General features: G+C 39.6%; 1 protein-coding gene across 6 annotated transcripts; it reads left to right on the top strand.

Moving 5' to 3' along the window:
• Window positions 1–2,654: 2,654 nt before the first annotated feature.
• LOC123093889 (transcription factor bHLH167) lies at window positions 2,655–8,186 on the top strand. 6 transcript variants are annotated; one of them, XM_044515957.1, is made up of 5 exons: window positions 2,713–2,787; window positions 2,872–3,045; window positions 3,266–3,323; window positions 4,970–5,362; window positions 7,571–8,186. In XM_044515957.1, exons 4-5 carry the CDS (start codon window positions 4,976–4,978, stop codon window positions 7,796–7,798), a joined length of 615 nt encoding a protein of 204 aa, XP_044371892.1. In that variant the 5' UTR covers window positions 2,713–2,787; window positions 2,872–3,045; window positions 3,266–3,323; window positions 4,970–4,975; the 3' UTR covers window positions 7,799–8,186. The 6 variants fall into 6 exon arrangements, with proteins under 6 accessions (XP_044371887.1, XP_044371888.1, XP_044371889.1 ...); XM_044515958.1 differs by having other exon boundaries at window positions 2,767–2,787; window positions 2,872–3,055; XM_044515952.1 differs by lacking the exon at window positions 3,266–3,323 and having other exon boundaries at window positions 2,655–2,787; window positions 7,571–8,142.
• Window positions 8,187–10,403: the final 2,217 nt, after the last annotated feature.

Raw genomic sequence — 10,403 nt, 5'->3', positions numbered from 1 at the left:
GTGTGCATACAAGGTTCCATAGTCTCAAAATCAAACAAAGAAAATGCAGCCCATATCGACACACAGACTAGCCAGAAATAAAATGCCACAACCGGCTGGCTAAAGAAGATAGGAAAACTAATTGCCTATCCTATTACATGACTGCCATCCAAACCGGTTGAAGATAACCCGAGCAGCCATCTCCCATCGGGTAGACCCAGTAACCAAATACTCCCTGGCCTCCATCGGAGTGAGTGACGACCACAAACGGATCAAAGCCGTAGCTCGGAATAGAACCTGCAAAAAATGAATTCGTGGTGTTCTGTTAAAAACCAAATCATTTCTGCACAACCAGATGGTCCACATTAACGCACAAACTCCCACCCGAATATGCCTTGCTAATGCAGAATCAATCCCAGAAAAAAACACAATCATGTGGTATTTTTGTTTTTCCTTTTTCTATCTCCTAGAAAAAAACACAATCTCCCTTTGTCAAATTGCTCATCATGAACCCCATCCTTTAGCATGTAGAAGCCCATTACGTATACAGGCACGGTGGTAAGACAAACGTTTAATAGTGTTAACCGTCCTCCCGACACAAGTAATCTGCCTTGCCAAGGCTCTACCCTGCCCGCTACCTTCCCAACAACGTGGTCAAAGTCCGATATCCCGAGGGCACGGTTGGCAACTGACATACCCAAGTATGCGATGGGTAATTGCCCATCTTGCAGTTCATGATATAATCTGCCCTAAAAACCGTGACTCCAAAGCTACGATCCCTCAATCTTCTCTTGTTTTGACTATCAATTAGATCAACCATATATGACTAGTGGAACAGTTTTAACATGGTCTCTCTTACCTCATCTTTTCACATTTTTTTTGGAAAAGGAGGATTTCCCCCGGCCTCTGCATCATGATGATGCATGCAGCCATATTATTAACCTCATCTTTTCACATGAGAGGCAAGAGTATAAAATAGATCTAAGACGTTGATCTCATTAACTAGTGGCCTGCTTAATTTTTACCTTCTTACCTCACATTTAAAAAGAGGGGAAAGAGGGACCATGTTAAAATTTGCCATGACATGTGTGCCATAAAATTATACCATTCTAAATGTATGTAATGCTATATTATCTTATGACATATACTTAGTCAAACTGAGCTGAACGCCATAGTGTATTTGTTGCGTTGCTCCCTTCAAGTACCGCACTAACATTTTTGTCAACCCTTGTTTGGCAAATGCTGCTCAGTAGAAATAAACAAGAAGTCCTTTTTACTGGGGATAAAAACTAAAAAGGAGGGTAAAATGGTAGCAGATCTGTCTGTGTGGTAGGCTGAGGTCCCTGCGTGATGGGCAGTATTTGGCAAAGAGCGAGGTGGTGGTCTCCATTGCTTCTCATGCACCTAGCTGCCTGCTCCACGGTCGGAAGATGATGAACTGTGGGCTGCTTCTCTGAAATTTCATAGGAAACAGTTCAATTATATTACAACAACGTAGCAAAAGAAATCTTTGCCGAGCACGCGGGAGTTATTTCTCTTTCTCGGAGTGAACTGATGTGAGAGCCAGAAATATTTTTCTATTCTCTGCATCCGCAAATATATGTAGCTACTGGCTTTTGTGCGGCGGGCTCCCATTCCATTTACTGCATTTGTGTGTTCATAAAATCTTGCTGCTTTTTTTTTGTGAGAAGGGGACCTGCACTCAATAATGTTCATGTATGGGCCATGACCGATAACTATGTGCTTGTGTTTAACCGATGGTTCCAAATATACGCCGCTGTCGCTTTGTCACCACATTGAATGTTTGTGTAACAGCAACATGTGCCCAGTTAGCACGTTTATACTAATGTTGCTAGTAAACAACACAGTGGCCAACTCCGTTGATATTTCTTGGAGTAGGATGAGTGGATTTTTTAAGCATGGGGGAACTGGAGCACTTCATTTTAAAAACCCCAAAATGTTATTTTGAAGTTTTAGTAATAACATATGTTTAAAGAAATATGTATGGATGTTCTCTATATACTTGTTAATTTTTGTCCAATAATAAAAATATAAAGATTTGCTAATTCTCTAATCCTACACTACTTGATTAACCAAAAAAATGAAAAAAAATCCCTTCGAATCTCCGCGTAAAATTCAAAACGGTGTACAAGTTAGATGAGACATAGTTATTTCTCATTTAGATGAGAGCTAGATACACCTAAAATATATTATAACCTACAAAAAAGAAAAAAAGGGTTAAAAACCTATTTTGAAGGTTTTTACATCTCACATACAAACCATGGAACTTGGTAGATATATAATACACATATATAGAAAATTTCAAAAATGCTAACCAACATGTGATTGGATGGTTAGGAGGACAGCGGTACCCCCATCCCACCAGAATTCAAGTCGTAGACTTGACATTGGTGCTTGCATTTTTTTTTTGAATTTTTTTTAAAAATTTCAGCTATGTGTGTTTAATGGGAGGAGACGTCCCTGTTGACCATGAAGGCGTCTCTGACAACTTCGTTAATCTTATCTTAAAATGATGTGCCGGCTAAGTCTCTCGATGGTGCACGTAGGGATAACGTGTGCTCAAAGTGCCGGTGCTCCAAAGTGACTCTTCAGTATGCGTACTGCATTGCATCGTGCTACTATGACTACATATACCTCAGTTACACACATTTTTATTAAAACTAGCTACTTGTGCGGTGCCCTTATATATGCCTTGTAATAGCATATTTCGCATACTCCCATAGGCCGGCCGGCCCTTATCCGTATACTAGTCCTTCGTTCTCCATGAATGCCTACGCTCTGCACTCGGTATCTTCCTTTTCTTCTTCACCCCCGTTGAGACCGGACCGGCTGCATGCATGCATGCTCATCTCTACCTCGTGAGCTATATAGATGGAGGTGAAGGCGAAGCCGGCGAGGGGCGGGAAGAGGAGCAGGGCGAGCGGCGGCATGGCGGTGGTCCTGCTGGAGAAGAAGGAGTCGGAGAAGGAGAGGAGGAAGCGCATGAAGGCGCTCTGCGAGAAGCTTGCATCCCTAATTCCAAGAGAACACTGCTGCTCCAGCACTGTAAGAACACGTACGCCTCTTCTCATTGCATGCGGCCGGAGCATGCCTGAGCAGCTTCATGGCCAGCTTTTTCACTCCATGTTTATCTAATTATCCTGTGCTCTCGTCTCGAAAAGGAATGATCTTTACTCGGAATGTTTCATTACTAATGGTTTTCTTTTTCACATGGGCAATCGAGTGATGCACATGGCCCTACCTTATCTAATTCAATGTTCTACAGTATATCCAACCGAAGAAAAACGACATAAGCGCCACGCAGGACCGTCATAGTAAAAAAGGTAACATCAACCAAAAGTAACAAGAAGATATGAATCCTCTTACCTCAGAAATCCTATTGCTAACACCGCAAAAAAAAAATCCATGCTAACCATATATTGATTGAATAAAATCCGACCGACCATCTCTTATCAGTTGCACCCAGAGACGGTGAACGCACAGTTCTCCTCCTGGCTCAAAAAAGACCATGTATGGATCCAATTAATAGCTTTGAAAATGACATGTAAAAAATTTGGAGTTTTCGATTGGTTAAAGAGTTGAAAGACAACTATCGCGGTAAGTTTCCTTAGCCAAAAGTAAAGCACAAACTTCAACACAAATCTGAGCTTTAATGCTAGGATGAATACCCACCAACTAGTACCCAAACGTATTCAAACTACTTGTAGGTGGAGATAGATTAAAGACAGCATGAAGTACATCATAATAATTTGGCAAGGGGGAACTGAAGGAAAATACACTGATTCTTCATTGCCGCAAAAACAACATTTTTTTTCAACCTTGTCACTCACGCTTCTTGTGGTTATTCTTAGTTAAGATCACTTTTCTACCTAGGTACCACAAAAAACAATCTTGATTTTAGTTAGAACTTTAAGCTTCAAAATATACTTGTGATGAAACGGCGGACCATCATTCACGAGGTCTGTATACATGAATTTCCGAGAGAAAAACGTTGGAGGAATTCAACTTCCAACTGGAAAGTGTCTTGTTCGTCATTGAGGGTGACTGTCATCAATCTATTGATGAAGTGCAACTAGTTCATCCACTTGTCCCGGATGAGAGACCGTCTAATTGCAACATTCAACGGAACATGTTCCAACACTGATGCAATAGAGGTCCCCTTCATCTGCACAATGTTTTAAAGACACGTGCATTGCAAAGCTAGAGGCCTGTTCCCCAGCCACGTATCCTCCCAACACCTTGTGGTTAAGCCATTGCCCATCACAAAGGATCCTCTACCAAAAAAATTACTTTTGACCCCCACAAACCTTTCCAAAGACGCGGATCAATGAGTTTGACTTGAACCCGAGACAAGGTTTTTTAGTGGAGATACATATTTCTCAACAACTCCTGCGAGACCCCATCATTAATAAGTAATTTGAACAACCATTTGCTGAGCATACACTTATTTTTTATTTTGAGATCCTCCAGACCAAGACCACCTTGGTCTATAGGTCTATAAATGGCACTGCATCTCGTTAGGCAATATTTGCTTTTGTTTTCATCCGATTGCCAGAAGAATCTAGATCTATAGAGGTCAAGTCTTTTCCTGACCTCTTTGGGAACCCCAAAGATGGACACATGAACATTGGTAAACTAGTTAGGACCAAGGTGTCTCTTCAGCAAATGGTACCACATATCGTTGAAGTTACTAACCAAGATGTCAAGTCTTTTCCAAACCGCTTTGGGTACCACATATCATTGAAGAAAACCCACAATTGGTCTTACATTAGATGATTTTGTAATTGAAAAGGTTTTATTATGTGTGGTTGTGCATCTAGATGCAAATTAAGACCAGTAAAAATAGAAATCTTCCATTTTCTAAAAAAAATAAGGGTTGTTTAATCCAAGTAAATCATGTCAAGAAATAAAAATTGAAAATTCTTTCACGTAATGTTTTAATATGGTTGTTCCTTAAATGTGTATGTAGGATACAATGACCCAGCTAGGCAGCCTGGACGTGGGGGCGTCATACATCAAGAAGCTGAAGGAGAGGGTCGACGAGCTGCAACGTAGGAGGAACTCTGTGCAGGCCTTGGATACCTTAAGAGGAGATACTAGCATCCCAACACCCACTACCACCACTACCACAAGCAGCAGTGCAAGGTCGCCGGAAGAAGAGAAAGCTTGGGAGGCATTGGAACCAGTATTGCAGGTGCGGCAACACGACGATTCAAGCATGGAGGTGAGACTGATATGTTGCATGGAGAGGCCGATCAAGCTCCATGAGGTGATCACCATCCATGAGGAAGAAGGTGCTGAGATCATCAATGCCAATCGCTCTGTTGCTGGCCACAAAATGTTGTACACTATACACTCTCGGGTACGTCTACATAGGTTCAACCTCTTGCTTTTGCACATAGCAAATAAATCTATGTTTCAAAATGTATGGTGCACAAGAGTCTTAAGGATTCAAGTTTTGGACAATAATTAATTACACCTATTAAATATAGTTTATATTATATGGAAATCATATAACTAGATTCGTATTCAAAAGCACCTGATTCTGAATGAAATGATTTTTGTGCCAAAAACAGTTTTCCCTTTTGGAACTTTGGATCAGTAGCCTTATAAAAATATTTGACCATAATTATTTGAGGGGTATCCATTTGTTTCTAGTGTAATATTACACTGAAGAGCAAAAAATAGGAACCATGGATTCCTCCCAATCATTTTCTTATAAGTTGTGGAACCATAACAAGTGGCAAAAATTTGGGAGGAAATCTAGCCAAAAAGTTCGAGAACAACTTAGATGTACATACGTGCCATACACATCTTAATATGTTTTCATTTTAGTGCATGTTTCTTTATTTTTCGTCTCTCTCTACTTTTTTTATGAGAAAAACTTTTGATCTATTCATCAAGTGTCAAGGTAGTACAAAGAACACAAGAAATAAAAAAATACATTCATGTCCGTAGACCACCTAGCGACGACTATAAGCACTGAAGCGAGCCAAAGACGTGGCTCCGTCATCGCCCCTCCCTCATCGGAGCCGGGCAAAGTTTGTTGTAGTAGACAGCCAGAAAGTCGTCGTGCTAAGGCCCCATGGGACCAGCACACCAGCAACTACCACCAATGAAGAGACGTGTAGGTAGGAAGGGTACAGTCTGGAGACACACAAACAAAGACAAACGAATACCAGATCCACGTCGAGCCACCGAAGACAAACACCGACCGAATCCCATGAGATCCGCTGAAGACAAACCACCACACGCCCTTCGATGACACTAGAAGCACCACCGGGTCTGGGTTAGACAGGGAGAACCTTATTCTATCTTCAGAGATTCGTCACCGCCTCGTCTCTCTAAGCAGGACATAAACCCTAACAAAACTCAAAAAATCATCTAAAACGGAGCCCTCCTGCCGGCAAAGGACAAAATCCACCACGCCTCCATGTCCCTAAGACCACAGGAGATGAGGTAGATCGGTGACGGTGCCGACGGGAGGCATGAGAAACAAGCGAAGGGTTACTCGTTCCTCTCTACTGTCTAGAAATGTCTAGTAAATTTAATTATATACGACCGCAACATCTTTCTTTTGTATTTCATGATGGAGGACTGGTTTCTATCTAAATATCTAACATTGATCTATCTGTGCCTCAAAGTCCAATTAATTAATTGCATAAATTTCCTCTATAATTTGCAGGCCTTCAGCTCGAGAATTGGCATAGATGTTTCAAGGGTTTCTGAACGACTGGGGGCATTGGTTTGATAGTAAATGGATTTGTACAAAATATATACATAATTATATAAAATGAATATCACATGGATGGTACATAGATGTCTAGTTATTAATTGACGAGAAATAGGGGATGGAAACACCTTAAGTAGCCAGTAATTCACGTCTAAGCCAGCGCTCATTTGCACTCGATGAACAATAAATTCAAAACTAGTAAAAAAATCAAATAATTCTGAATTTGTTTAGCATAGAAGATGCTCATGTGCACAAGGAGCGTGCAAATTTTTTGTTTCTTTCAGAGCCTTTCTTTTGTTTTTTTATCCACGACCTCCTCGAATGTCCAAACATAATGAATTTTTGCACGCACATCGCACATTCGAGCATCTTGGATGGAAAATTTTATTAGAATTTTTTATTTTATTTTGCTATTTTATTTAAATTTGATGTTCATGTCCAGGTGCAGACGCACCTAGGCAGAATCGCCGCACTCTTAATTAGGTCTACACCTGAGCACTGAATCACCGCATTCTTAGTTAGCTCGTTATTGTCTTCTCCATGTTAATTTCACAACGTGATGTATGACAAAGATTTTGATCGATCTTCGATCAAGAGTCACCTGTAGAAATTTATAGTAACATGTTTTGGGTTGCCATAGTTTGTTATGCATTGTTAATTATTCCCTCCGTTTCACAATATAAGACTTTTTTTCAAGGTAACATAGCTTGGAAAAACGTTTTATGTTGTGGGACGGAGAGAAGTGTTCTATCTTATCTCGCCCTTCTAGATTTAGTGTTGTATAAACTGAACATTCTTTTGAAAATGCTTGTCTTGTCTGGTGATCTAAATGTGCAGCTCCGACTTTTTTCACATGAAAATCAGGCACCGTCGTGCATGCGCAGCGATAGGGTCCTCAGGTACACCGATGGAGCCAACGCGACTCCTCCCAAGGAGCTCGTCAGCAACAATGATATAGGTGGAACCAATAAGGTGACAAACCACGAGTGTGAGTCTTGGGTTGAGCAAGACCAAGTGACGTGGAGTTCAATGCTTGCGTCAGTATCACCAGAGCTGCTCGAGTAGGTGTGGGGTTGTGTCAACCATGGTGAGCCCTGGTCTACCTTTGGGGTGCATGTTCTCCTCTCATCCATGTAATTGGCAAATCTGAGGAAGAATGTCTCTCGGTAAATGACTACATAAAAAAGTAAAGGAATTCACCGATACTATGGCCATGCTAGTATCTCCACTCGCTCTCGTCGAAGACGACATGGTCTCCTATGTGTTATGTGGCCTTGGATCTAACTACAATCCCCCGTTGTCGTTGATTACAACTCAAACAAAACCGCTATCCCTTGGTGAGTTGTATTCTCGTCTACTTTCTTTTCAAATCATGTTGGGGCGGCAATACCTCTCCTTCCAGGGCAACTCTTCAGGCAACTTTACCCCACCTGGCCGTGGTGGCGCAAAACATGTCATAAATCTCAGAACCCAATAGGGGGTATTAAGAGATGCACTTTCACAATGTTGCAAGCTCCAAATTGATCTAAGCATTATGTATTTATTAAGGTGAGTTGTTAATAAGATATAGAATTTAGGGTGTATTAAGAGATGCACTTTCACAATGATGCACTTTCACAATGATGCAAGACTTTGATCTTTCCGTGCAAGATTTTGTGTGTCGGTGTTAATTGTGTGCATCCTAGTAGTGATCATTATGTTTTATATCCCCTCGATGCTCCATTTGACTCAATAAAATCCACCCTTTATAAAAAAAATCGGTGTTATACGACCTGGATAGGCTAGTTAGTTCATTTGGGTACAACTAGTTAGTTATAACCCTAACAAACCACAACTTGTATCAAAGCAGACCGAGCTTCCCCGTCGTGTCAAAGTTGGGCTAGCCCATATATCTAAGGGGAGGGTAGTGCGTTGTGTACCAATTTGCCTTTTAAACAACGCCTTAAGTGCCAAATAGGAGTTGTGTCTTCATTGTCCGTCCAGTCGTTTGATGAGTGTTTGAGGGTCCGGTTGTAGATGCTCACGAAGACTATACCTTGCTTATAGCGAGTATAGCTTCCGTCTCGCAGAAGCATTTTAGTCCCCCTCGTAAACTAGGCCAGCCCGTTTCGGTTGTTGGCGACGTTCACGTTCGATCGCTCGTTGTAGGTGCAGGTTCATTCGAGTTGTTTGCCTTTTTTGTTTCTATAAGTTTTCTCATTCGGTTTCTTTGTTTCTTCACAGTTTTCTTTGGTATTTCTATTTTCTTTTTGTACTTTTTCTTCCCTTTTCCTGTGATTTTTTGCTTTATTTCTTTCATAGTTTCTCTGTGTTTTCTATTTTTCTCCTTTTGTTTTTTCCAGATATCTTTGTTTATTTATGGTTTTGTTTGGTTTTTGTGGTTTCTTCACAGGTTTTCTTCGTTTCTTTTAGGGTTTTTCGATTTTAATTGGTTTTTTGCTTTTCTTTCTAACTTCGTTCATTTTTCTTTCTTTCTTTCTTGATTTTGTTCGTTTTTCTTTGTTTCTTTCTTCCGTTTCTTTGGTTTTCACTAGTTTTCTTTGTTTCTTCAACATATCAGGAACAATTTTAATACATGTTTAATTTTGATACACGGTCAACATTTACAAAATATATTTTTATATTTTTTAATACACTATCTACATTTTTCATCTAAATCGGTAGAAAATATATATATTTAACACTTTTTGAAATAGATTATTAGCATATTTACAAAATTTTGTGTTCCACAACAAAAAAAATCGTACACATTGTACGTTTTTGGTATATACCTGGAAGATTTGTTTATAGATGTTTAACATTTTTATACGCGATAAAATTTTTTCAAATTTTTTGTGTTTATGTACAATGTTGGTATGCATGTTCTACATATTTCATCTCTATCAGGAAAAATTGTTTTATACACATGCGACATTTTTTAAATACAACATCAACATTTTTTCATACATATCGTATTTTTTTAACATATTTTTTACATACATGAGAAACATTTTTTATACACACTTAACATTTTTCAAGTGGTTGATTAACATTTTCCAAATACCTGATTGATATTTTTCAAATAGTTGATTAACATTTTTTTAATACACGATAAACTTTTTTCATTTTTATATCAGGAACTTCTGTTTTAAACTCTTTAGAATTTGGAAGTATAAATTTAAATTAAAAATAAGGCAAAAATGAAAACAGTAAAGTAAAAAAAAAAACAGAAAAAACAAGGCAGTGGCCTCCGGCGCGCCAGTTTAGGGAGGCGCGTAAAGTGAGCCATCACTCTCTGTCACGCTTGAATCGAAAGATCCTATTTGGCAGGCAGGCCGCGCGGGAGTAGCCTAGCGCGCCCTCTTCCGGCGCTTTATCCAGTGTTTGGGCTGGCCCATTTAGGGTAGATCCCCCACCGGTTTACGGAAGGTTCTAGAACCTTTCTTGAACCGAGATTTGGTTTCCCTCTATTTTTTTACTTCGTAATTTTATTATGTTTTAATTTTTTCCTTTTCTATTTTTAATTTCTCCTTATTTTTCATTCTTTTTATATTTTCCTTTTCCTTTTTTCGAATGTTTCAAAAATTCGCAAGCACTTTTGGAATCTCTTGAAAACATATTGAATCAACAATCTTTTTTAAAATTTGGGCTCATTTTTGGAAAATTGGGGAACATTTTTTGGCAATGCATG

This window comes from Triticum aestivum, chromosome 4B (assembly GCF_018294505.1).
Source record: "Triticum aestivum cultivar Chinese Spring chromosome 4B, IWGSC CS RefSeq v2.1, whole genome shotgun sequence".
Classification (NCBI taxonomy): domain Eukaryota; kingdom Viridiplantae; phylum Streptophyta; class Magnoliopsida; order Poales; family Poaceae; genus Triticum; species Triticum aestivum.
This window is presented reverse-complemented; position numbering and strand designations above follow the sequence as displayed.

What these genes read in the sequence shown, in the direction of transcription:
- LOC123093889 (XM_044515952.1), top strand. Translation starts at nt 2,764, where the DNA reads ATGAATGCCTACGCTCTGCACTCG. An exon ending in ATGCCTACGCTCTGCACTCG is followed by an intron (nt 2,788 to 2,871) that starts GTATCTTCCTTT and finishes TGAGCTATATAG; the next exon opens with ATGGAGGTGAAGGCGAAGCC. An exon ending in TGTACACTATACACTCTCGG is followed by an intron (nt 5,363 to 7,570) that starts GTACGTCTACAT and finishes CTAAATGTGCAG; the next exon opens with CTCCGACTTTTTTCACATGA.